At 33.2% G+C, this 27,752-nt stretch overlaps 1 protein-coding gene across 3 annotated transcripts in view; it reads left to right on the top strand.

Moving 5' to 3' along the window:
- Positions 1-27,469, top strand: part of CCDC112 (coiled-coil domain containing 112) — a 29,951-nt gene extending 2,482 nt beyond the window's left edge. For 2 of the 3 annotated variants that reach the window (XM_016431366.2, XM_016431365.2), the window contains exons 2-11: positions 3,095-3,216; positions 6,759-6,880; positions 9,996-10,085; positions 10,650-10,725; positions 10,900-10,920; positions 13,763-14,147; positions 18,314-18,727; positions 25,957-26,052; positions 27,145-27,263; positions 27,346-27,469. In XM_016431366.2, the coding sequence (XP_016286852.1) occupies positions 3,095-3,216; positions 6,759-6,880; positions 9,996-10,085; positions 10,650-10,725; positions 10,900-10,920; positions 13,763-14,147; positions 18,314-18,727; positions 25,957-26,052; positions 27,145-27,263; positions 27,346-27,376 (1,476 nt within the window). In that variant the 3' untranslated portion in view covers positions 27,377-27,469. The remainder of the gene's footprint in view (positions 1-3,094; positions 3,217-6,758; positions 6,881-9,995; positions 10,086-10,649; positions 10,726-10,899; positions 10,921-13,762; positions 14,148-18,313; positions 18,728-25,956; positions 26,053-27,144; positions 27,264-27,345) is intronic. The other variant, XM_003340586.4, reaches the window with a different exon arrangement.
- Positions 27,470-27,752: the final 283 nt, after the last annotated feature.

The following is a 27,752-nucleotide window of genomic DNA, read 5'->3' as shown; positions in this document are numbered from 1 at the left end:
GATTTTCACATGTAAAATTAATATCTTATTGCTTTCTCATTAGGAACTGAAGGGAGGGAGAAAATTTTGAACTCAAAATGAAAAAAAATGTTTCAAGTAATTTTTTAAAAATATAGGCATTTAAAAAAAGGAAAAAAAACCCTGCCTGTTCCTATCCTTTGACCAACTAAGGAATGGTTATTTTTTTAAATTTTATAACATTTTATTTGATCATTTCCATGCATTAAAGACAAAGATCATTTTCTTTTCCTTTCCCCCCACCCCCCGCAGCCGACGCGTGATTCCACTGGGTATCACATGTACTTGATTTGAACCCATTGCCTTGTTAATATTTGCATTAGAATGTTCGTTTAGAGTCTCTCCTCTGTCATGTCCCCTCAACTGCTGTAGTCAGGCAGTTGCTTTTCTTCGGTGTTTCTACTCCCACAGTTTGTCCTCTGCTTATGAATAGTGTTTTTTCTCCTAGATCTCTGCAGATTGTTCAGGGACATTACACCGCCACTAATGGAGAAGTCCATTACGTTCAATTATACCACAGTGTATTAGTCTCTGTGTACAATATTCTCCTGGTTCTGCTCCTCTCGCTCTGCATCACTTCCTGGAGGTTGTTCCAGTCTCCATGGAATTCCTCCACTTTGTTATTCCTTTTTGCACAATAGTATTCCATCACCAACATATACCACAATTTGTTCAGCCATTCCCCAATTGATGGGCATCCCCTTGTTTTCCAATTTTTGGCCACCACAAAGAGCGCAGCTATGAATATTTTTGTACAAGTCTTTTTCTCCATTATCTCTTTGGGGTACAGACCCAGCAGTGCTATGGCTGGATCAAAGGGTAGACATTCTTTTGTCGCCCATTGGACATAGTTCCAAATTGCCCTCCAGAATGGTTGGATCAGTTCACAACACCACCAGCAATGAATTAATATCCCTACTTTGCCACATCCCCTCCAGCATTCATTACTTTCCATAGCTGTCATGTTAGCCAATCTGCTAGTTGTGAGGTGATACCTCAGAGTTGTTCTGATTTGCATCTCTCTGATTATAAGAGATTTAGAGCACTTTTTCATGTGCTTATTAATAGTTTTGATTTCTTTGTCTGAGAACTGCCTATCCATGCCCCTTGCCCATTTTTCAATTGGAGAATGGCTTGGTTTTTTGTACAATTGATTTAGCTCTTTATAATTTGAGTAATTAAACCTTTGTCAGAGGTTTTTATGAAGATTTTTTCCCAATTTGTTGTTTCCCTTCTGATTTTAGTTACATTGGTTTTGTTTATACAAAAGCTTTTTAAATTTGATGTAGTCGAAATTATTTATTTTACATTTTGTGATTCTTTCTATGTCTTGCTTGGTTTTAAAGTCTTTCCCCTCCCAGAGGTCTGACATGTATACTATTCTGTGTTTACCCAATTTATTTATGGTTTCCTTCTTTATGTTTAAATCATTCACCAATTTTGAATTTATCTTGGTGTAGGGTGTGAGGTGTTGATCTATTCCTAATCTCTCCCACACTGTCTTCCAATTTTCCCAGCAGTTTTTATCGAATAGTGGATTTTTGTCCCAAAAGCTGGGGTCTTTGGGTTTATCGTATAATGTCTTGCTGAGGTTGCTTGCCCCCAGTCTATTCCACTGATCCTCCTTTCTGTCTCTTAGCCAGTACCAAATTGTTTTGATGACTGCTGCTTTGTAATATAGTTTGAGGTCTGGGACTGCAAGGCCCCCCTCATTTGTGTTTTTTTCATTATTTCCCTGGATATCCTTGATCTTTTGTTATTCCAAATGAACTTTGTTATGTTTTTTTCTAAATCAGTAAAGAAATTTTTGGGGAGTTCCATGGGTATGGCACTAAATAGATAAATAATTTTGGGTAGGATGGTCATTTTTATTATATTGGCTCGTCCTATCCATGAGCAGTTCATGTTTTTCCAATTGTTTAGATCTAGTTTTATGTGTGTGGCGGGTGTTTTGTAGTTGTGTTCATATAGTTCCTGTGTTTGTCTCGGGAGATAGATTCCTAGGTATTTTATTTTGTCTAAGGTGATTTTGAATGGGATTTCTCTTTCTAGTTTTTGCTGCTGAGTTGTGTTGGAGATATATAGAAATGCTGATGACTTATGTGGGTTTATTTTGTATCCTGCAACTTTGCTAAGGTTGTTGAAGAGTTGAGTATTTCCTATCTCCAACCTCTTTACCCTTCCAGTATATAGATGTTCTCCCCCCTCCCGCCATGATCTTCTTTGTGACATATAAATTTACCCCCATTTGTTTCTTTTCCCATTTCTTTTAGTCATAACCTCTTTTCTTTTTTAGCTTTAGTCATGTATATATGTATATACACATATACATGTATATGTATTTATGCATGCATATATCTATATACCTATTTATGTCTTGTCCTTTCATCCTATACATTTTGTCACTGTTCCCTCTGAGTGTAGTTCTTCTAGCTGCTCAGGTGATAGCAACAGTTTTTAAGAGTTGCCAATGACCTCTTTTCTTATAGGGATACATATCATTTTAATTTATTGAGTCTCTTAACTAAGGAATGGTTATTGTTCATATGTAGATTGATCAATTGATCTATTTCCTACATATTTTGACACCAAAATAGTATGTGAAATATTTGCTGCAAATATTTTTCCCTTTTAACTACATTGATTTTATAAAAACTTTTCAATTTTATGTAATTAAAATTATATTTATCTGTCATGATCACCCCTATCCCATTTTTAGTTAAGAATTCTCTGTAGTTGTAAAAAACCATAAAGGCAAAAGTATTGCCATAACTTCTTTTCTAATTTGTTTATGATATGGCCTTTTATAGTAGGTCCTAAATCCATTTGGAACTTATTGTTGTATACTCTGGAGATGTTGGTGTAAACCAGACTACTTTCTAGTTTTCTCAGAATACTTTGTCAAAGAAAATTGTTACACTTATAACATCGAAGACCATGGGTTTATTGAACTTTTAGTTTATTTTAACAAAATAGTTCTTCTAAGTCATTATTAAGCTTCAGATGAATTTACATTTTCAGAAGTATATAGTAAGCATTTCTGATGATGATTAATTTCTTTTTGTATTCTTTGAAGAATGACAGCTATTTAGGTACTCAAAATGGAATTCGCCCTTCTCAGTTTCATAACTGGAAGCAGAAAGCTAATCAGGCCAAGAAAACTGAATTTATACGTACAGCAGAAAAATTTAAAAATCAGTAAGTTTAAGAATACTATTAGAGATTAATTTTTCTACTTACAAACTAAGACAATTGAGTTCTTTGGGAGTTTATTCACAAAAAACTGTCTACCTAAAATTAAAGAATCATAATACTATACTAAAATATATTAGTCTTTTGTTTAAATGGAACAGACTAATTATATTTTCTTTAGGAAGAATCTTCTCTTACTCATTTTCCTGTAATCCCTGGTTAGAAAAAGGGGAAAATAAGCAAGAGTATATGGGTCAAAGGTAAGAAACGTTGAAAGTTGAAAAAATAGCCTTATTTCATGTAATATAGATAGATGAGAGCTGACAGTATGGTAGAGGGGAAAGGAAGCGTACTTTGGAGTCAGAGAAGCTGAATTTAAATTTTGTCTCTGATTCTTACTACCTTTATGACTTTGGGCAAGTCTGTGAGTATTGATTTCTTTATGTGTGAAAAAAGGAAATTGGACTAGATAGCCTCTGGTGTGCTTTCAGTTCTAGTTCTATTATTTATATGCTTTACAATCAATAATTATTTCTTGTATGTTAATGCTTAGATAGCCCTTCTAATAAGTAATCAGTAACATTCATTGACTGATTAGCACTGTGTATCAAGCAGTGAGAAAATTAAAAAAAAAGAAGACAATGCACTAGCTCCCATAGACTTCCATAATAAAACCTTTTTGAACTTTTATAGGATTTTTGTTCATAGCTCATTTACTCATTCAACATATTTATTTAAAATTATATATTTTTGTCGCAGTTCTATAGCTAGACCTTGTTTTTAGAAAAAAAAAGTATTTCCTAGTTTGTGAAAAGTGTTATTATAAAAAATTTCTTGGCTAAGTAAAATTTCATTGCCTTCAGATAAAACTTTTATCTTTAAATGCATACTTTACATGAAATGGGAATTTGTAAATAAAATAATTTTCTTTTCCTTTATCATCAAAATACACTCACCTGGGGGCAGCTGGGTAGCTCAGTCGATTGACAGTCAGCCTAGAGCCAGGAGGTCCTAGGTTCAAATGTGTGCCTCAGATACTTCCCAGCTGTGTGACCCTGGGCAAGTCACTTGACCCCCATTGCCTAGTCCTTACCACTCTTCTGCCTTGGAACCAATACACAGCATTGACTCCAAGTCGGAAGGTAAGGGTTTTTATATTTTAAAAAAAAATGTATATGATAAACATTTCTGATTATAATGAATTTTTTTTTTTTGCTGTGTGAAGAATGACAGCTATTTTAGCACTTAAGATGGAGTTCAGCCTTTCTAGTTTCTGGGATTACAAAGCTGTTCGGATCTTTTAATGTAATTCAGTGATACTCATGGTCCTGTGATTTTGGAGCCACATTTACTGTTTCCATAGTGAAAAGAAAGACATGGTTCCCCATTTAATTTAGTGTAATGTAATATTCTAATACAAAAGTTAGAAGAGCTGCTTGTCCAAGTGATTAGTCTGTTTTGGCTCAGAGTCATCGCTTCAATGTCACAAATCTAATTCAAGGGCAGGGGTTCTTAATCTGGGGTATGTGAACTTTTTTTTTTTAATAAACTGATAAATACTTTAGTGGTTTCCTTTGCAATCCTTTGTATTTTATTTTATACATTTTAAAACTTTGTGCTGAGAAGGAGCCTATAGGCTACTTCCAGAAGGATCCACAGAGTTTTTTTCTTTTATTGGCAATGGGGGTCAAGTGACTTGCCCAGGGTCACATAGCTGGGAAGTGTCTAAGGCTGGATTTGAACCTAGGACCTCCTATCTCTAGGCCTGGCTCTTAATCCACTGAGCTACCCAGATACCCCCCTCCATTTTGCTAGCAAATGTTTTAACAGCTGGCTTCCCAAAAAATAAAAAGACAAAAGACTGATATATTTTAAAGTTTAATCTGTATTATTAACATTTTCTCCATCACGTTATTAAATTGATGCAAAGTAAAAATCAATAAATCAAACTCTACTTTGTAGCATTTGCTTATTTCTAAAGTTTAACTATTTACACTGAAAATTTAACATGTGATGGTCTTGGGCCTATATGGGTCAGCTCCAGTACACCAGTAAGCCCACAACATAAAAAAAGGTTCAGAATTTTTGCTTTACATAGATAATTCTTAACCTTTTTTTCTATGAGACACTAATTTGGAAACTTGCAACAGGTATTGCAAAATCAACACAGTCCATTTTCTAAACCTTTACCTTTTGCTCCTTAAGAATATCTAGAGCTGGCCTTCTTTACATCTCCTTTTTAAGAAAAGCCTTTTCATATCCCATCCTGATTTATATATCTTCTTGAGGTCTGAGAAATGATTATTTTTCTGAGGATCTTTTACAATCATTTTTGGTTAAAAAAGATTAGCAACCCTATTTTTGATTGACACCTGAGGTGGTATATTGATTCTTTTTTTTTTTAAACCTTTACCTTCCCTCTTGGAATCAATACTGTGTATTGGCTCCAAGGCAGAAGAGTGGTAAGGGCTAGGCAATGGGGGTCAAGTGACTTGCCCAGGGTCACACAGCTAGGAAGTGTCTGAGGCCAGATTTGAACTCAGGATCTCCCATCTCTAGACCTGGCTCTCAATCCATTGGGCCATCTTGCTGCCCCCCAACAGTGTTGATTCTAAGACAAAAGGTAAGTTAAAAAAAAAAAAAGAATGGAGGACCTCCTCAAAGTGAAGCTACAAACTAATTCAAGAATTATGATGCCATTCTTTGTTAACTGAAACCTTTAAGGTCAGTACACCTAAAAATACAAGCTTTATTTTTTGCAAAATCTTAGCTTAGTAAACAGCAAAGTTGTTAGGTATATATGTATTACTTACATTCAACCCACATTTACATACTTTTTGTTGTTGTTATTGCTAATCTATTGACACAGATCAATTTTTTTTTTCATGTGAGTATTGACTGACACAATACTAGTAGTATATATTTAAATATTTTAATTGTTTCTCTCAGGAAATTTTTGCTTCAGTGTTATGTTAATAAAAACACTTTCGGCTAAATGAAAATGTGCTTTTAAAAGAGTGTATGTTAGGCATATAATATTTTTTAGCTTTAAAAAATCTTAACCTTTCTGCCAGAGTTAAAAATTAAATGGTTTGAAGATTTTAAGTGAAACTTTTATATATATATATATAGAAAAATGTTTAAGGAGTTAGTAACTACTTCATAGAAGACCACTTATTTGATTATTACTAATGGAAGAGTGTGCTTCAGTAATAGGAAAAAAGCAATTTAATTTTATTTTTGTGAATTTATGGATTGAATTTGCATATTACTTTCTTGTTAGATTCTTTTTAATATTATATTTTACTTTAGGTTTGGAAGGCTGGCAATAAGTTAAAAGCAAGCACTTATAAAAATTAAATTTTATTAAATTTAAATTTCCTTATAATTTAAATTCCCCAAGTATATATATAATACTCTTTAATTAATTACTATTATTTGAATGAGTCAGTACAAATCACTATAAACATCATAAATGTATCTTTGTACTTGAATTAATTTAAAATGTTTTTGAATTACGCTTATTACAATTGTTTTTTTCCCTTAAGAATTGCTAATATAGAAAAAGATAAACATGGTCATCTCTACAACAAAAAGAATGACTTCCGAACTGATTTTATTGTGTTGGAAGAACTTGAACATAAACTGATTGACAGCAGGAAAACAGAAAGTAAGCTCTTTATATATTGAAACTTATGGAAAATAAAATTTTATAATTGTGTTCTCATGAATTCAGCTGCTTTTGTTCTCCCCTTCAGTGTTACTTCAAATTTATTTTGCATATATTCTGTATGAACTTATATTTGTAAATATTTTCTTCCCTGTTAGGATGTAAACTTGAGGATAGGGACTATTTTATTTTTGTCTTTGTATCACCAGGGCCAGACATAGTTTGTACTTTAAAAAACAATCTTTACCTTCTGTCTTAGAATCTATTAAGTATCAGTTCCAAGGCAGATGTGTGGTAAAGGCTAGGCCACTGGTGTTAAGTAACTTGTATAGTCACATACCCAAGAAATGTCTGAAGCCAGATTTGAACCTAAGATTTCCCATCTCCAGGACTGGCTTTCCATCTACTGAACCACCTACCTGCCCCTCATAGTTCATACTTAATAAATGTCTGTTGATTCAGTCAAGCAATCAATAAGCATTTATTAATCTCTTAATATTTACCAAACACTGGAGTAAGCACTGGAAGGTATAGAAGGCAGTCTGTCCTCAAGGAACTCATAGTCTATTGGGGAGACAGTACATAAACAAGTATATACAGACAAGTTATATGCAAAGATGAATTGTAAAGAATTGGAAGTGTGAAGACATTAGAATCAAGAAGGATCAGGCTTTCTGTAGAAGGTAGGATCTTAGTTGGGACTTGGAGGAGCCGTGGAAGGCAGTAGGTAGCAATGAAGAGGAAGAACATTACAAGCTTAGGGGAAAGCCAGAAAAAATGCCCAGAATGGAGAGATGGAAGCTCTTGTTGATACAAAAAATATGAGTTACTAGTAGTAATTTCCATTAATAAACAGAAGTTGATTCTTGTGATCTCTCCACGTTAGTTATTCTGTGTACTGCTGTATTAAAGGATAGTGCCCTGATTAACATTATCAGAATGATAATCTGACATATAGTACTTAACATATATTGTTGTTTTTGATCTTTACCATAGTGGGTGATGTAGATAGCATTACTCCCATTTAATATATGAGGAAATTGAAGTTCACAGAGGTGAACTGATCTATTTATACAACTTGTGTGAAAGGTAGATTAAAAATCCAGTTTTCTAATCTCAAATCTAGTGTTATCACCCCCCAGACATAATGTTTGGTGTCTTACCCAGTCATCAATTCATCAAATCAATGGGTGCTGCTTTATCAATATTGTCTTTAAAAAGATTAACTGAGGATAACAGTGGAAAATTGAACTTAATTGATAAGAAATACATGTAGAAAGAATAGTTAGTAGAAGAAATAGTGGGCTAAGGGGGTAAAATGGTGGTTGGTTATATAGTAAAATGTCTTAAATCAAACATAAACACTTAGTTCATAGTTTAAGAAGCTGTATTGTAGCTAGTTAAGAGCCAGAATTCATCAGTAATTTATCCCCTTCCTCCATGAGGTTTAATCATTAAAATTATTTTTTTTCATTTGTCAAGTATTTTTCTTCATTTCTCCCCTTCTGAAAAAAATCAAGACAAAAACTGTAATAAATATATCTGGTATAAAATGAATTCCCATATTAGCCATTTCCAAAACTATCATATTTTGCATATTTATTCATTCCATCTCTGGGAAGATGTGCAGTGGAATTCTTCATTTTTGATTGATCAGTACTGTTATAGTTGATCATTACATTGATCAGAATTAAGTCTTGCAAAACTGTTTATTTTTACAATGTTGTTACATTATAAATTGTACTCTTGGTTCTTACTTCCTTTTGCATTAGTTTATACAAATCTTACCAAGTTTCTCTGAAACTATCTTTCATAATAGTAGTATTAGTTTGTACCATTTTAAAAACTGCCTTTCAATTGTATGTTAATAGAAACCCTTAGACTCTAATTTCTTCATTACAATGTGAACTATAAAGAAATTCGATATTTCCTCATGGACTGTTTTAATTTTCACTGGCATTCATTAAACATTAGTATGGAAGATAAAAATAAAACTATATTGTCTTAAAGTTTATGGTCTGAGAAGAGAAGTGCAATCAAATAATTATAACACAAAATGGAATATGACCTTACATTAAGAAATATTAAAAGAAATATAGAAAACCAGAAGAGAATTGCTTTTGACTTTGGAGATCAGACCTTCATAGCATTTGACGTGATATGTGGAATTGGGCCATAGACTTGGCATGGGAAGGGCATTCCAAATAGAATGAGCAACATTAGCAAAGACAAAGTTGTGGGAAATGTTTTCTGTATTCTCAGGTTGCTAGGCACATAGACCTGTGCTAACTAAGTACTTGCTTAATAAATAATTTTGCTCTTAGATTAAGTATAATGTGTTCTAAGAGCATGATTTGATATTTAGAAGCATCATAGATGAAAGCAAGAACCTCAGGGTTAAGTGGCCTGTATGTGAGTCAAAAAGATGAACTAGACCTGGCTCCTAATGTCAGAGAAATGAGGCATGGATGGTCATTGTGCTTCATTATGTATTTAGTTCAAGGTTAAATCTTTATTATCTAATAGACCTAAGTAGAAGAATACAGTGTCTCTGGAGGCTAGGTCCTTGAGATTTCTTTATATCACACCTTCTTACTCCTGTATAGGTCTTTAAAAGGATATTATTTCAGTGCCACAATCTTGTACATAGCTTATATACTTATTCCCAATCTAGAATATGAACAACCTTAAAAGTGGAAGCTAAAAAGATTTTTTTTTTTTGTGGTATCCTTGGAAATAACTTTTTGGACAGGACCATAGTTCCTAAAGACACATCAATGAGTGTAAATCAGCTTCTATTCTGAATGGCATATCAGATCCCTATTGTTCCAGAAGCAGTTGGGGATCTTGTAGTTACCAAACCTCATACTGTCCTCAGGATAGGGTACGTAGACTTCCCATGTATTGAGGTGCAGCAGCATGACATAGTGGATGAGAGTTCTACTTTGGCTTTGTGACCCAGAGATAGTCACTTAACCTCTTATTACTCCAGTTCTTTCAAACTAAGTTGCAGAAAATGGCAGCTCTTTTAAATCATGGAGTTAGGAAAAACATGTTTATATCCCAAAAGTTTTAGTGTGCACTTGAACTGAATTTTTATTTGGTATCTCTTCAGGAGCTAAAATCCAGCAACACTTGACAAAAATACATAACCACATAAAGAGGCTTCAACAGCAGTTGAAAGATGTAAAATCTACACCTGAATGTAAGTGACTTATGTTGTACTTTTTGTGTATTAGTATTTATCTTGGGAGAGGGATTCATTTATACTTTGAGATATCAAATATATCCTTTTTAGCACTGAATAGAAAGGATGAAGAAAAGTTGTGGTGTTAATGTGTGTGAAAACTGCATTAGTTTACAATGTCTATATTAGCATCACAGAATGTTTTGTGTTAGCTACAAGAATGATGTTTCTATAACACTACTGCTTTCATATAATCCCAGGATGTTTATGATTAGCCAAGGCAGGTATTTCCCCCTCTTTTATAGATGGGGAAGCTGAAGTATAGAGAGCCTAGCTAGTTTAGATGAGTTACTCAGGGTAAGAACTAATTAATTAGTAAATCAGTTAGTGGAGTACTGACTGCGGTGTTCGGAATTTTTCTCACTAAATTTTGTTACATTCTAAGGTTCTTATCTTTCCCTACTCTTCTTGTACCTTAAATTAAGACTTTTAAAATGTTATAAAAATCAAGGTTTTTTTCTTATGTAATAGTTCTGTTAAAAGTAAAGCATATGTAATAGGTTGTTTTTTCTTTTTTTATAGTTGTTGAAAAACTGAGAGAAATGATGGAAGAAGTTGAAAATGCAATTAATACTTTTAAAGAAGAGCAGAGACTGATGTATGTTTTAAAATATTTTTATTTTTAAGACTGTACAAAAGTAATATGGCATGACTTTTTCAAGTAATCACTTTTAATGTGCACATACGTTCAAAATGAATTTTTAAAAAGGGTGATATTCTTTAATGAGACTTTAAAATCTAATTCTTGTCCTCATTTTCGATTTATACACAGACACAACAAAACGCCAAATCAGTAAGTAATAATTGTTTTCTGTAAGTTATACTCATTTTTTGTGATCTTGTTAAATTTTCTCCATGTCCAATGTCATCTTATTCTTTTCTTATAAAATAAAAAATAAAACAAATTACCTTTTCTTGACTCACAAAGCAGACCACATCCGAACAATCTTGACAGCAAAGCAAAAACATCCCAACAATCACATTCCCTACAATGTATATTCTCAAGAAATACCTTTTTGCTCCTTGAAGAAACTGTTCATGTTACATATATATATTAGGCTTTTGAACTGTCTACAAGTCTTTGGCATCTTTCTTTCTTCATCCCAAACTATATTTCCAACATTTTTTCCATATTTTTCCATTTTCCAGTGTACCTACCATTGCATTGAAGCCATTGAATATCAAAGTATATATTGACTTGATATGGAGGATCTAGAATTTCTATTTCTTTGTCCTGTATTAAGTTTGTGAGTACTCAGAGGCAAAGTGACCAAGAGTTTAGTGAAATGATTTTTCTCATTGCATTTGTAGGCAAAATAAGAGTTTACAATGTGCTTTCTTCCTTCATTCTCCTGAGAAGAACCCATTTTCAATCATTCCAACTTAGTTGCAAATTAATTTATTTTCTCTTTTCATTTATAATGTCATTGTAGATTGGATTTGCTTCCCTTGGAATGTATGAAATCATCATTGGACAAAGTTTGCATATTAGGAAAACCAACAGTTAAATTAATGTTTATAGATTACTGGTGAAAATCAACTGGTTGATTTTCAGCACTTTATAACTGCTTGTCCCACTATTCTGCCATTATCACTTTGGAAGTAGAAGGGGAACAACATAGGCACCAGGTCTGTTTTATAGGTGCAATGCAAGTGTGTTGGGTTTGGCTTCCTGAAGATGAGTTCAAATACAGCCTTAAAAATTAGCTGTGACTTAATCATTCTCTGTCCCAGTTTCCTCAGCTAGTAACTGGGGATAATAATAGCACTTAGTTCACAGTATTGTTGTGACAGTCAAATGAGATAATATGTGTGAAGTGCTTACCACAGGGTTTAATAAATACTTATTCTCTTCCTTTTCTCCTCTCTATATTACAGAGGTCTCTATTTGTCACCCAGTAGCCAAACTTTTGGTGATGAACTGTGCTTTTCTGTGGATAGAGTGCTGTTGTAGTCCAGAAGGTCTGAGATCAAATTCGACCTCAGATCTTGGACAAATCATTTAACCCCTTTGTCCTTAGTTTCCTCATCTGTAAAATGGGAATAATAATACCATCTACCTCTCAGGTTGTTGTAAAGATAAAATGAGATAGTTTGTGATATACCTTGCAAACTTCAAAGCAATATGTAAATGCTAATTATTGTTATCTGCTTAGAGAGTAAGAAGTCTGTCAAGAAGTCCATTTTCAAAATCTTTCCAGCTTGGCAGAAAGATTTTGCATTCCACTGGCATAGCTTTGACATCCCATGGTCCTTTTTACCTCTGGGACTCAGAGTTCAGTTAGTCTAATCTATATCTATAAAATTCCAAGTGCCAAATTAAAAGAAAATTATCCTTTTTCAAAACATGGTATACATTCCTCTGTCATCTTAAACAGATTATACTGAGTTTAGCAATCTTTTGATGACTGAGTTTATCATTATGAATATTCATTATTCCAAAATACAGCAGTGTCATCAGGGATTGTCAATGTTTAAAGAATGATTTATGGCTATATTAAATAGTTTCAAACTGTAACACTTTGAATTCTTTCCATTTTTGTTTTTTCAATCTCTCTTAAGGTGTCAGCTCATATTTCTTGCTACTGTTGCTGTGATTGACTATGGCAGAAGTTTTTTCTCCTTGCTCCCTTATTGCCTGTAACTGATTCAAGAAAGGAGCTAGGAGATATATGTAGGCAATGGTACAAGTATTGTTTGGAACTACCAAGTAGAACCAATTATACCCTACACTGCCACAAGCCTCTAAAATTAAATCCAAATGACAGCCTAGAACTCTATGGGACTGGAGGGTGTGGTGCCAGGTAGGGATGTGGAATGGAGAAGGAAAAGGGATTAAATCAAGAGAGTAGAAAAGAAATAGTGTTTTATGGAGAAAGAGTCAGAGGAGTCAGAGGGCCAAGGTTCAAATCCTGACTGATGTGACCTTAGGTATGTAATTTAACTTTCCTAGGCATTAGTTTTCTTATCTGAAAATGAAGAGTTTGGACTAAATGGCCTCTGTGGAGTTTTAGTATGAAACTGTAAGGATAAGAATTATACAGAAATTGAATGAAGATAAGAGGAAAGGATAGGTAAGAATGAAAATAAAGGTAAGTAAATAGAGCAAAAAATCACTATCATAGATTTATAGTTGGAAGGAACTTTAAAAGCCACTCATTTTATAAGCTAGAAGAGATAAAAATTTTTGCCAAAGACCACATACATATTAAGTGGCCAAAGTAAAATTGAAACCTAGGTTTTTTGATTCCAAAGACATTGCTCTATTCACTACACTATGCTGCCTCTTAATTACGGAAAATAAATAGCTAGAGACTTAGGTAGTGTTGGTATGATGTATGGAAACCCATAGTTAGTTTATAATAAAAATAACCTGTATAGTGTCTAGGTTTACAATGTAATTTATTCACAAAAACCTGTGAGGTGGGTAGTATAAATATCTTCATTTTAAGCGATGAAACTTATGAAACTGAGTCTCAGAGATGTTAAGTGGTGTCAAATTCAAGACTTTGAACCTAGAAACCTTTAAGAATTCAAATTCAGTGCTTTTTCTGTGTCACAATGCTGGAAGATTATTAATGTGGAAATATCTGCATTTGAAAAGCTGACTATTCAAATGTTATTCTTTATTTTAGATATGAAGATCTTATTAAAGAAGAGAAAATAACTACTAATGAACTCAATGCTTTAGAGAGAAAAATTGAGACTTGGCCATTGACTAATTCAGGAACAGAGAGACTTTTCAAGGAATTGTCAAGCAAAGTTCCTTTGGAAATGCCAAACAATCTTCCTGAAGAAGTAGTAGATTTTGAAAAGTTTCTTCAGCAAACAGGAGGGCGAAAAGGAGGATGGGATGATTATGATCACCAGAGTTTTCTAAAAGTGAGAAATAAGCACAAAGGGAAGCCAAGCTATATAAAAGAAGTTCTAGTGTGTCTGCCTGGAAGGACAGAAGATGAAGTTCAATTACATGAAAAATGGTATCAAAAATTTCTCTCTTTAGAAGAAAGAAAAAAAGAGGTAAAATGTTCTTTTATATAGTTTTTGAAAAAGAAACTTTTACTGTTTGTATATATTTTTGTTCATATTTTGTCAGTGTTTGGCTTTTTTCACCTTCATTTCACCTTTCTATACACTAAATATATTAAAAACTAAGAACTAATATAAGTTTATACTTAATTAAAATAAAGCTTATATTGAATAGAAAACCCCCATTTTAACATGGTCAGTTTTAAACTAATGAATATCCCCTATTAGTATGGTGCACTATATATACATGTTTTGCTAAATGTGCCCAAACATATGCTAAGGTATCACCCAAAATTGCTTTGCATTTTATTTTAATTACAAATTTAATTATGTTTATTTAGATTTAAAATATGTATTGAGCCAGGCCTGGAGATAGGAGGTCCTCGGTTAAAATGTGGCCTCAGACACTTCCTAGCTATGTTACCCTGGACAAGTTAACCCCAATTGCCTAGCCCTTAATCATCCTTCTGCCTTGGAACCAATACTCAGTATCAATTTTAAGACAGAAGGCAAGGGTTTTAAAAAAACTACTATGAGAAAAGTATCAAATTATATGATCTAGATATTGTAAAAATATATAGAATGTCTATGTTTGGTCACAGCTTATATTCCCCATTACTGCAGGTTACCAGTTCTTTACCATTGGCTCTCCCCTTCCTCTCCAACTCCTACTCAAAAAAAGTAGGAACATTAGGCATGCCCAATACCTGTAATCTTTATCATATATATCCTGCTGAAATAGTGACAAAAGTAGCTTTATATTTTAATTTAATATTATATTCTTTTAATTTGAACATATATATTGGTTAAGGAAAGAAAAGGAACTAGAAAGCCTAATTTTAATGAATATACCTATAATAGTATAAATGCGTCAGACTTCTTGCTTAAATATTTACATGCAGATCAGTGATACTACCAGTTATAATACGTGAAGTAAAATGAGTTATGAGTGACAGAAATAGCCTTTGTTCAGATTATTGTAGGTATTATTCAAAGCTACCAAATATTCCATTTGATACTTGGTTTATGATATTAAAAAAGTTAAATTAGAACATTAGTATTGATGAACAAGAAAGAGGTTTTTATTATCCTAAATTGCGTATATGTCCTAGAAGTAAAATAAGAAAGAAACAGAGAAGTTTTCAGTCCAATTGATATGAAAATTATTGGAGTATTGCCCATCAAAGCATAACTAGCACTCTACTTTTACTGCCATTTCATCTCTTCAAATGACATTTGATCTACCATTTATTGATAAGGGAATCAGAAACTAGCCTAGGAGGGCTAATGAAAGTTTTTAAAAACACCAACTATCAAAATCTCATGTATTGCATTATTCTTCATAGCAAGTTTTCAAGAAGGGCAACTTATCATGCTTGGATGAGGTCAACCATGTTTAATCAAGAAAAATGGTTCCATAATCAAAGTAATAGAAAGATCAGGTAAGGTGGTGAGTAGGAAGAAGTAGTACAGCCCAGCGGTTTCAAAAATGACCAAGAAAAACATCAGATCTAGTCCTATTTGGGAAACCCAAGGAAAAATCACATTGAACCCTTTTTTCAAATCATGTTAGCATAGAGAGGTAGGTGGGTGTCTTCCAGCAATGGGAACCAGGTCTAGAAAGAAGGACACCACTCAAAAGCATCTAGTTCAGGATCACTGAGCAGGTGCCTGTTGACTGTGCATTAGTGGAGGAAGAAGGTGTGTGAGGTAGTGCAGAGTGTATAAAGAGGTGCCATTTGGCAGCTCTGTTGCTTATACTCTGTAGTTGCATAGCAGATCAATTTAAACTGAGGAGGGGACTTGTACCTAACAATGGTAAACTAGGGCAAGGAGTGATTCAAGTACTGAGTAGCTGTGTAACTAATTCAGGAGAAATGTCTCATATGTAGCACATAGCTCATAGCTAAATAACCAGGACTTAGCATATTTACTTAATATATTTTATTATTTTTATTATAATTACTTCATAATTATGATCTTATTTGATCCTCACAACAACCCAAAGAGGTAGGAGCTATTATTATCATCTCCATTTTAGAGATAAGGAAATGGAGGCAAACATTTTAAGAGACTTGTTCAGGGTCATAGCTATTAAGTGTCTGAAGTGAGATTTGAACTCAGCTCTTGCTAACTCCAGGCCTGGCACTCTCCCCATTGCACCATGTAGCTGACCTTTAGGGAGGGTTGTGTGTGTATATGAACTTACATAAATGAGTTCCAAAGACTGTTTCATTAGTGTCAGTAACCTTTAAATAGCTATGGCATATATATTTTTAAATGGTCCTATTTTTAAAAAATAAAATACTTAAAAAATACTTGGCAAAATTAATTTTATGTCCTGTTTCTGCCAATGGATATGCCCATTTTGCTAACTTAAATGTCTATCATAGAGTTGGATATTAAAACAGGTTTTTCTTGTCTATTGTCTAGTTTGTTGCCTGATCTCTTGCTTCAGATTTTGTTCATTTTTGTTTCTTTGTTTTCTCCTATTTCTTAAAGTCTACAATTTTAATACTTCTATTTGCCTCCTTAGTAATGATAACTGTAAGTTTCTTTTCCTTTTCTCCAAAGACGTGTTAGCAGAATGGTACTTAAAATTTTTAGCAAGAGTCATCTTAAGTGATGATATAGTAAGTTTGTAAAATCATCTAGTTTAAGGAAGTCAGGCAGAACAATCCTAACTTTGTCTGAATTCCCCACGTTAAAGCTTCAGAATATTGCTAATTCATATACAGTGGATCTCTGATATGAGTTCCATCTTCTCTCCTGTGTCTATGTAAATTCTTTGGGTTATTTCTTAGTGGGTAATAGCTATGTTATGCTTAGACTCCTGAAATGAGTATTTAGGATCCTTAATAAATGCTATGTTGTGGTGATGCCTCAGATCATGGTAATAATGTTAGTCTATGAAATGTTACAGGAAATTTCAGCTTATTTTGTTATTAATTATTAGAAAAGTAGCTAAATTTTAAGGAAGATCAGCATTTAGCAATTAAACATATTTTGATAAATATAATCATATATTTAAATAAATTGTGGATAATTTGGGAGTAGGAAGGGTCTTCCTGGGTTTTCAGAATATGGGAACATCCTATGCAATAATTTTGGATACCTACAGATGCTAAAGATGATCAATTTTATATTAAAAAAATAACATTTACAGTGCTTGTCAGAGTGGCTTATTCTTAGCAGATACTCAGGTACCATGTTGAATGAATTATTTTAAATACGAGTTCTAGTTAAATTATTTACAGTTTTTTCATACTAATTTGTACTTGATGTAGACTCTAAGACCTTTAAAGTAGCCTCAAATCCTGAACGTGAACTGTAACATAAAGTTAAAATGGGAAAGAATTCATAAGGATTATCTCTCTAGAACTGAAAGGAATCTCAGATGCCAATGAGTCTAACTCTCTTATTATAAAGTCCAGGAAATTGAGTCCCAGGAAGGTTAAGTGATTTGCTTTCAGTCATATAGAGGTGTCAGAGTCTAGTACTTTGAACCTAAATCTTATGATTTTCAATCAGTGGGTGGTCTTTTTATTATTGACATCCATTCTTTAAATAAGGATAAGAGTGCTATATATGCTGTGAAAAAAGACCTATATTAAAGATTGGGAGAGAGTTTAGTGTACTTCCTTCATTTAAAAGCCAACATTGATTGTGTTAATACTCAACTTTTACATAATAATTGAGTTATTTCACTATTGATTCCTGGTATGGTGTCAAACTAGAAGACAGTCACAGAAAAAAAAAAAGTGTAGCCTTAAGACAGATTTAAAAACAGGAGTGAGATGACTAGATGAAGGGGATATAAAGAGCAGAAGGTAGAAGAAGAGACATGGAAGAACCTAGCTAAAGTAGTATACAGCACAGTAGAGAATTGAAAAGTGAAAAGTACATTAGACAGGAAAAGGAGGCCCAAAGAATCAATAGAATTTATAATTAGTATTATAAAAAAAGGTAAAACATGACAACTTCTCACAATGATTATGAAAAACATATGCATTTCTTTAGGAAAAACAAAACTCACAAAATAATTCTAAAATTTAAGAATCCTGTGTAGTCTTTGTGGAAAAATAGGGCAAGAGTTTATAGTTTGATTATCTATGATTTAAAGTAATCATAAAATTATTTTTTTTTAAATTATTTAGTCTATTCAGAAGTGGAAAACAAAGAAGCAACGAGAAAAAAAAGAAATGTTTAATTTAAATCAAAAGTCAGAGGATGCAGTCATGATTAATGATCTTCAACAAGAAGATGTCCAAAAACAAAAAGAGGAGCAAAGAAAGAAACAGAAATTAGCAATTGAAGCCTGGAAAAATCAGAAAATTATGGAATTATCAATGAAACAAGCATCTCAGTTAAAAGAAGAAGAGGAAAAAGAGAAAAAGCAACAGAGAGAACATCAGCGCCAATTTCACTTAAAATTACTACTAGAAAAATATACTCAGCAGAAGAAAGAACAAGAGGAATTGTTGAAACTTGAAAAAGAGATGAGAGAGAAGACTGAAAGAGAAGAAAAAAGAAAAATGGCTCTAAATGAAATTATTAGGTTTCAAGAGAGGGTGAGTATATATATTTTTGTATATATTATATTTATGTTTTGCATATGTTTGTGTGTGTATATGTGAATATATATATATGTACATGCACATGATGTGTCTATTATATATAAAATCTTCCCTAAATAGTTTCCCCCTCATTATCACGTGTTCTTTTTCAAAATGTATGTTGATGCTTTTTGTCTTTATATCAGTCCTGGGTGGTGGAAGAGTCCTTCTCTATTAAAAAGAATTTAATTAAGAAAAATATCTAATATTTCTGATAGTCAAACCTCATCTGACAATACACTCACATAGTATGTTCATATATAATGCATATTTTTATATATTATTACATATATTGTATTTTTGTTGTTTTCTTATTTAGTTTCAGTCATGACTTCATTTGGGGTTTTCTTCACAAAGATATTGGAATGGTTTGCCATGTTTTTCTCCAACTCATGTTATAGATGAGGAAACTGAGACAAACAGAATTAAGTGACTTGCCCAGGATCATACAGCTAGTAAATGTCTGAGGCCAAATTTGAATTCAGGAAGTTGAGTGTTTCCTGATTCCAGGCCTAGCACTCTATCCACTGTGCCATCTAGCTGTCTCAACAGCAACAACAACAACAACAACAACAACAACAACAATGAAGTTGTTGTATTGTATATAGTGTGTATATGTATATGTATATATGTATGTATGTATGTATATGTATATATATATGCACATTTACATCCACATTCACATAAATTCTGCCCCTCTACCATAAAAGGGGAAAGTATTTAATCCAGGACCATCATTGCTTTTTCAGTCATTCAGAATTTTATTTCATTTTAGTGGTCTTAATATTTACATTGTTATAGTCATTGTGCATATTCTCTTAGTGGGATTGGTGGTTCAAAGGATATAGATATTTTAGTGACTTTTATTTTCCATATTGCTTTCTATAGTGATAGGTTCACCAATAATGCATTTGGATGAACACCCTATAGCGTTTGTCCAAAAAGATTTATATATGGGACAGATAATATGGATGGATAGTGAGCTAGGCCCAGAATTTAATAGGAGGAAGAGAAGCATGTGATTATTTTTTAGAAATTACAAAGCTCTTTTACTAGATCCAAGTTTCCTATAAAAGAAGACTCATCCTTTCAATACTGATGTTTTTATTGGTATTGCTATGTGGTAGCAAGATGTGGAATACCATTAATACATCTAAAGAACTAAAGGTGGATATTAACATATCAAGATAAAGAGAGCCCTCTAATATCTTAGGCTAACCTTTTTGGTGAACTTCTGGGAAAACATACAATATTGCTTTACTGTGTTCTCCCAGTTCTGCTTATTTTGCTCTGTATCATTTCATGTAGATCTTTCCAGCTTTTTCTAAAATCATTTTGCTTATCATTTCTTATAGCACAATAGTATTCCATCACCAACATGTACCACAATTTGTTCAGCCATTCTCTAACTGATGGATGTACCCTCAATTTCCAATTCTTTGCTACTACAAAAAAAGAGCTGCTACAAATATTTTTGGTCTTTTCCAAATAGGTTCTTTTCCCTTTTTTATTAAATGTTTTGGATCCAGACACCAAATTACAGCATGAAAGGGTACGCACAGTTTTATAGCCCGTTGGGCATAGTTTCAAATTGCACAACTCCACCAACAATGCATTAGTGTTCCAATTTTGCCACAGTCCCTCCAACATTTTTCACTTTTATTTACTGTCATATTAGTTGGTACCTTAGTGTTGTTTTAATTTGTATTTCTTTAATCAAGAGGGATTTATAACATTTTTTCATATGATTATTGATGGCTTTGATTTCTTCATCTGAAAATTTATTGTTCATATTCTTTATTTGTACAAGTACTAATCTTAAAGGGACAGGTTAGTTAAATTTGGTAGCCTATTAATTTAATTGATGACTGTCATATTTCCAAGGGAGACCCTAATGCTTTTACAGTACACCTCCTAGATTGCCCAACTAATTTTGACAAAAATTGTCAATTAGAAAATATTACTGCATATCCATATCTCAAAAAATCTAAAGCATTAATATCTAAAGGCATTTTAAGGTTATTTAAAAATCTTAGCATCCCTACCAATGAAGATGAAATTGAAAGTAGTAAGTAGGAATTATTTTGCTCAATTGTATGCAAATTTAATAATGTAAATGAAATGGAAGAATACTTTAAAAAACAAACTACCTAGACTATCAGAGGAAGAAATAGGATATCTAAATAAACATGTTTTAGAAAAAGAAATCGAACAATCCAGATATAAACTTTGTAAGAAAATAGCATTAGGTCTAGATGGATTTACAAGTGAACTCTGTCAAACATTTAAAGATCAACTAATTCTAATATTAAATAAATTATTGGAATAACAGGTAAAGAAGGAGTTTAACCAAATTATTTTTTACGAAACAAATATAGTACTGATATCTAAACTAGGAAGAGCAAAAACAGAGACAGAAAATTATAGACCAATTTCATTAATGTTTCTGGATGCAAAAATCCTAAATAAATACTAGCTAGGAGACTGTAATAATATATCACTGTGACCAAACAGTTGAAAAAGAAATCTACCTCCAAATGGAGATAGATTTATTGGGAAAGGACCTAGATGGATTGGTGATGGAAAAACCCAACTAGGAACTTCTAGGGCCAGTAAAGCACAACCCCTTGAAATGATAGAGAACCAAGTTTATTGAAGTTAGGAAATGGTAGATAAGATCCTAAATCTATACAGCTCCATCTTCTCCCACCTTTTATACCCCCCTCTTGGGGATGCCCTTCTTGTCTTCTCAAGCCCTTCTTACCAGCTTTCTGAGCTATCAAAACCCCCAAACTATCTGACTACCTTACTTAACCTAATTATTTTAGATTGTCTCTAAAAGGCTGAGGAGGAAGGACTCACAGGTTGATTGAGTCCTTTCCCAAGCCTGGGGTTGGCTTCCCAGGTAAACCCAAAGTCTCAAACCCCTTGGGTTTACCTTAACCAAGTTGTCTCAGCCAGATTGGTCTCAGCACTTCAGGGAAACACAGATCTGCTCCAAGGTATGTCTCCAAAATCTAATCTTTCCACAAATCTAGTGAATTCCCAGGACATGATAGAGCAAATGTCCTCCCTTATAGCTCAGAGAGAAGTGTTAGATTTAAAATAGTTTTGAGCGTTAAATAGTTGTAGATAAGAGAGTGGAAGCCATACACTGTGATAATTAAAATGTTTTGGGAGCAAGGGAAATATATAACAATTATGACCGCTGAAATATGTTTTCTACTGTGTCTTGGTTTTATATAAATATAAGATGGTCGCCAGGGAACATATTCCCAATTTATGAATATGCCCAAGCCAACTGGGTTTTATAGAGAAATTTAATTTATAATACACTGATTAATCAATAGAAAAAGAGAGAAAGTAAGAAAGGAATAAGAATGAATAAATCAGTCAGTTGGTTTTATCACTCACCCAAGATCTCTCTAGGTAAGGCTTCTCATGTCAACCTCAGGCTCCACCTTCAAGAAAGCCTCCTTTCAAGAAATGTTCCAGAGAATTCTCCTCCTGACTCCTCCTCAGTTCTCCTTCCACAACCTCCTTCAAGACCTCTCCAGGAGCTCTCCCTCCAGGACCTCTCTCCTCTCAGACTCCTTTAGAGCAAAACCTCCTCGAGCAAAACTTCCTCGAGCAAAACCTCCTCAGAGCCAAACCTCTCAGAGCAAAAAACTCTCCTCTCTCTGTCCTCAGACCCCGCTATCTTTAAGGAAACCATCCAAGTTCCCTCCCCTCAGTTCTCACATCTACCAATCACTGTCGATGTCTCCCTTGTGCCAATGGTGGCTCTAGTTTAACCCAGGACCACCCAGAGGTCTGTGGCTTTGCACATGTCTGTTGAAGGTCATATTCTCAAATAATTAAATCTTGATCCTTGCTGCAGCCCTTCCTAAATCCTGTTACTCTAATTAGGGTGGAGATTGTATTTTCCAAGGCCTGGTTCTGTCATTCCAAGTATCTCTATTGTATCAATTCTAAAATCAATCATGACTCAAAGAACTTCCTGTTCTATGCTTAAGCATAGGTCAAAACCCTTTCCATTGTTTAGCAAAAGGTTTCTGTCCTAAAGTAGTCTTAAGTAGGGAGGAGAAGGATCCTCCCATGCCAAGGGGTTTCACATTCCAATAGAGTTCTTACTATCAGTAAGAAATTTTTTCCAGTATGAAATTTCCCAATGGGGAAATTTCCAACATTCATAAGTCTAAGAAATTTTAAGGTTTACAGAAGCCAGATTAGGAGTGACTTTTAATCTCAGGGTCTATGTCTAAATTCTCCTCCTTTCCTCTTAAAGACAATCTTTACTTTTTCCATATTCTTTATCCCTTAACCTTACACAGTATTTATACCAGGAATGCAGGGATGATTTAATATAAGGAAAACTGTCAACATAACTGATTATATTAATAACAAGTAATAAAAACTTTGATTATATCAATAGATGCATAAAAAGCTTTTGACAAAATACAACACTCATTCCTATTAAAACTGGAAAGCACAGGTCTAAATGGATTTTTTTCTTAAAATGACATAAAACATCTAAAACCATTAGCAAGAATTATTTGTAAAGGGGAAAAGCTAGAAGCCTTCTCAGTAAGATCAGGAGTGAAACAAGTATGCTCATTATCACCAATATTACATATCATTAGTATTAGAAATGCCAGCAATATGGTGGAGTTGTGAACTGATCCAACCATTCTGGAGGGCAATTTGGAACTATGCCCAAAGGGCGACAAAAGAATATCTACCCTTTGATCCAGCCATAGCACTGCTGGGTCTGTACCCCAAAGAGATAATGGACAAAAAGACTTGTACAAAAATATTCATAGCTGCGCTCTTTGTGGTGGCCAAAAACTGGAAAATGAGGGGATGCCCATCAATTGGGGAATGGCTGAGCAAATTGTGGTATATGTTGGTGATGGAATACTATTGTGCTAAAAGGAATAATAAAGTGGAGGAGTTCCATGGAGACTGGAACAACCTCCAGGAAGTGATGCAGAGCGAGAGGAGCAGAACCAGGAGAACATTGTACACAGAGACTAATACACTGTGGTATAATCGAACGTAATGGACTTCTCCATTAGTGGTGGTGTAATGTCCCTGAACAATTTGCAGGGATCTAGGAGAAAAAAACACTATTCATAAGCAAAGGATAAACTATGGGAGTGGAAACACCGAGGAAAAGCAACTGCCTGACTACAGCGGTTGAGGGGACATGACAGAGGAGAGACTCTAAATGAACACTCTAATGCAAATATTATCAACATAGCAATGGGTTCAAATCAAGAAAACATGTAATGCCCAGTGGATTTACGCGTCGGCTATGGGGGGTGGGGGGGAGGAAAAGAAAATGATCTATGTCTTTAATGAATAATGCTTGGAAATGATCAAATAAAATATAATAAAAAAATTAACTGAAAAAAAAAGAAATGCCAGCAATAGAAATGAGAGAAGAGAAATAAATTGAAGCAACCATAATGGGTGGTTATAAAGCTATTTTTGCAGACAACATGTTGTTATATGTGGAATGTTCTAGAGATTCAACTAAAAAGTTAGTTGAAACTATCAATATTTTTAGAAAGTAGTAGAATATAAATAGTCAGCATTTTTATATATTATTAACAAAGTCCTGCAAGTAGCAATAGAAAGAAATACATTTAAAATAACCACAGGTAGAATTAAATATCTGGCAGTATACCTGCTAAAACAAACCCAGGAATTATAGGAACATAATTATAAAACACTTTTTTCCCCACATTATTTAATTTATTTTTTTTAGATATTTTTCTATGATTATATGATTCATATTCTCTCCCTCCTTTTGTCTCCCCCCCTCCCAAAACTGACAAGCAGTTCTATTGGTTTATTCATGTCTTATTAATCAAAAACCATTTCCATATTATTCATATTTGTAATAGAGTAATTTTTTTAAAAACCACAACCCCAAATCATACGCCCATATATAATTAAGTGATAAATCATATGTTTTTCTTCTGCTTTTCTATTCCCGTAATTCTTTTTCTAGATGTGGATTGTATTCTTTTTCATAAGTTCCATGGGATTGTTCTTGATCATTGCCATTGCTATTAGTAGCAGTAACATTTGATTATCCTACAATATTTCCCTTACTGTGTACAATGTTCTCTTGATTTTTCTCATTTCACTTCACATCAGTTCATGGAGGTCTTCCCATTCATATAGAAATCAAGTAGTTCATCATTCCTTATAGCACAATAGTATTCCATCACCATCAAATACCTTAATTCAGCCCCTCACCCCCTCATTTTCCAATTTTTTGCTGCCACAAAAAGCACAGCTATACATATTTTTGTACAAACATTTTTTAAAAATTTCTTTGGGGTACAAACCTAGTAGTGGTATTGCTGGATCAAAGGGCATGCAATTTTTTAAAGCCCTTTGGGTATAATTCCAAATTTATAAAACACTTTTTATACAAATAAAATCAGATCTAAATAATTGGAGAAATATTAATTGTTCATGGATGGTCGAGACAATATAATTAAAATGACAATCCTACCTAAACTAATGTACTTATTCAATATCATCCCAATTAAATTACTAAAAAATTATGGCATTGAGCTAGAAAAAATAATAATAGTTCATTTGGAAGTACAAAAGATCAAATATATCAAAAGAATTAATGAAAAATATGTAAAGGAAGGGAGTCTAGCAGTACTAGATTTTAAATTGTATTACAAAGCAGTAATTATCAAAACTGTCTACTACTGACTAAAAAATAGTAGATCACTGGAACAGGACAGACATACAGGAATCAGTAGTAAAAGATTACAGTAGCCTTTTATTTGACAAAAGTTTAGATCCAGATTTTTGGGATAAGAAATCTCTATTTGGTAAAAATTGTAGGTTCAACTAGAAAATAGTTTGACAGAAACTAGATATAGAGCAATATCTTATACCATTTGCTAAGATAAGGTCAGAATATGCGGCAGTTAGGTGGATCAATGAATTGAGAGCCAGGCTTAGAAATGGGAGGTTCTGGGTTCAAATGTGACCTTAGATATTTTCAAGCTTTATAAGCCAGGATTAGAAAGCCCAGGTTTCTAACTTCTAGTACAGTCATCAAACATCTAGACTTTCAAGCAAATTCCATTTTAATTACCTCATTTTCAGAAAAATATCTCTTTTTGTGTTTTGTATGTATACTTTAGGATTTACATAAACTTGAATTAAAAATTCTGGAAAGAGAAGCAAAGACAAAGGAAAAGAGAGAAAAAGAAAGACGATTGGAAAAATTAAAGGAAAAGGTACTGTATCTTAGAATTATATCTGAGTTTCTATTTTATAAAATCTTAAGCAATATTATCCTATTCTTTACCCCTTCATTAAGGATGTAGATACATAAAATGCAGATTTACTTCCTCAGCTCTTTTTTCCTTATTGTACCCCCTTTGCAATTAAAAAAAAATTTTTTTTAAACCCTTACCCTCTGTCTTGGAAACAATACTGTGTATTGGTTAGGCAATGGGGGTTAAGTGACTTGCCCTTGGTCACACAGCTGGGAAGTGTCTGAGGCCAGATTTGAATCCACTGAGCTACCCAATCTTCCCCCTCCCTCCCCGTTTCAATTTTTTAAGTGCTTGTACAAGTAGAAAAAAGTCTAGTGAAATTAAGGAGGCAATATATGGTTAAATATCAATGTTTTAAAAAACAGATACCTCTCTCTCTTTTTCCTTCCTTGATTCTTGCTTTTCTTTCTTTCCTTTCCCATATCTTCCCACTTGTCTTAGATTTCCAGTCATACTTTTTGACATTCAAGTGATATTACTTAGGTCCCATGATGTTACTATGGACAAGTGGGTTTACTTACTTGCTAGTGGATAAAGAGGACTTCTCTAATCTAGTGCATAAAAAAAAAGAGAAATTTGATTTCTGGTCCTATCATTATTTATTTTCTTATGTAAGGAAGATGGTTACATTCATATCAATTGGATGCCAATTTCTGTTTCCTAAACTATCTTCTATAATCCTTGTCCAGGTTCGAATAGCCCTGTGGAAAGAAGTTACAAGGGAATGAAAAAGGCTTAAAAAAAAAACCTCTTAAAACATTTATTTTGAAGGAAAATTGGAAGAACTATAGCAAGTATTTAAAAGTAACTCACTAAGTTGCTATTACATAATTAGAAAGCCTTGATTTTTAAAATAATAAACTAAACATAACCTCTCTTTAAGAAAATAAAGTGATCACTTGAGTAACATAAAAGTGGTCACTTCTATTGAATTTTCACTAATGTTAATATTTTATAAAATTGCTTTACCTTCTCAAAGATTAAATTAATGCCTTGTAAATTTCATAGGTAATATAATTTAATAGGTCATAATTTCATTTTTGTTGACAGGTTGAAGTTAATGTTAGTCGAGATCCATCCAGGTTGTACAAACTGACCAAAGGATGGGAAGAACGTACAAAAGAGAGAGGTCCAACAGGTGCAGGACCTCTTCTGCATATACCACATAGGTAAAAAAAATATATGAAGTTAAAAAAAATTTTTAAGGTCTTTTTCATTTCCTTATGCTGTTTCTACTATTTCTGTCCACAGGGCTATTCCCACCTGGAGACAAGGATTGTAGAAGAGAATTTAACAAATTGATATTGCCATCCAATTGATGTAAATAATAATATATCCTTTATGCAGAAAAATAAATGATTTCTATAAAAAGCAACCAGTTATGTTCAGAAATTATCATTTTCCTTGCTAACACTGTAAATATGATTATGTAGTGCCTGATTATTAGATATTAAGGTATATACCTGGCTAAAACCTTTTTGTTTGTTTTTTTACTCTAGAAGATAATTATCTCTATTTTGGCTTTTTAAATTTTGCAATAGCAAATTGAAGAAAATAAATAGAAATTTTTATTATTGTTAACTTAAGTACATGCAGTAAATGGACGTTTCCCCTTATACCTTCATTATCATTATGCAATATTGAAAAACTATATTTAT

This window comes from Monodelphis domestica, chromosome 3, assembly GCF_027887165.1.
Source record: "Monodelphis domestica isolate mMonDom1 chromosome 3, mMonDom1.pri, whole genome shotgun sequence".
Classification (NCBI taxonomy): Eukaryota; Metazoa; Chordata; class Mammalia; order Didelphimorphia; family Didelphidae; genus Monodelphis; species Monodelphis domestica.
Note: the sequence above shows the minus strand (reverse complement) of the source record. Positions and strands in the feature narration are given on the sequence as shown.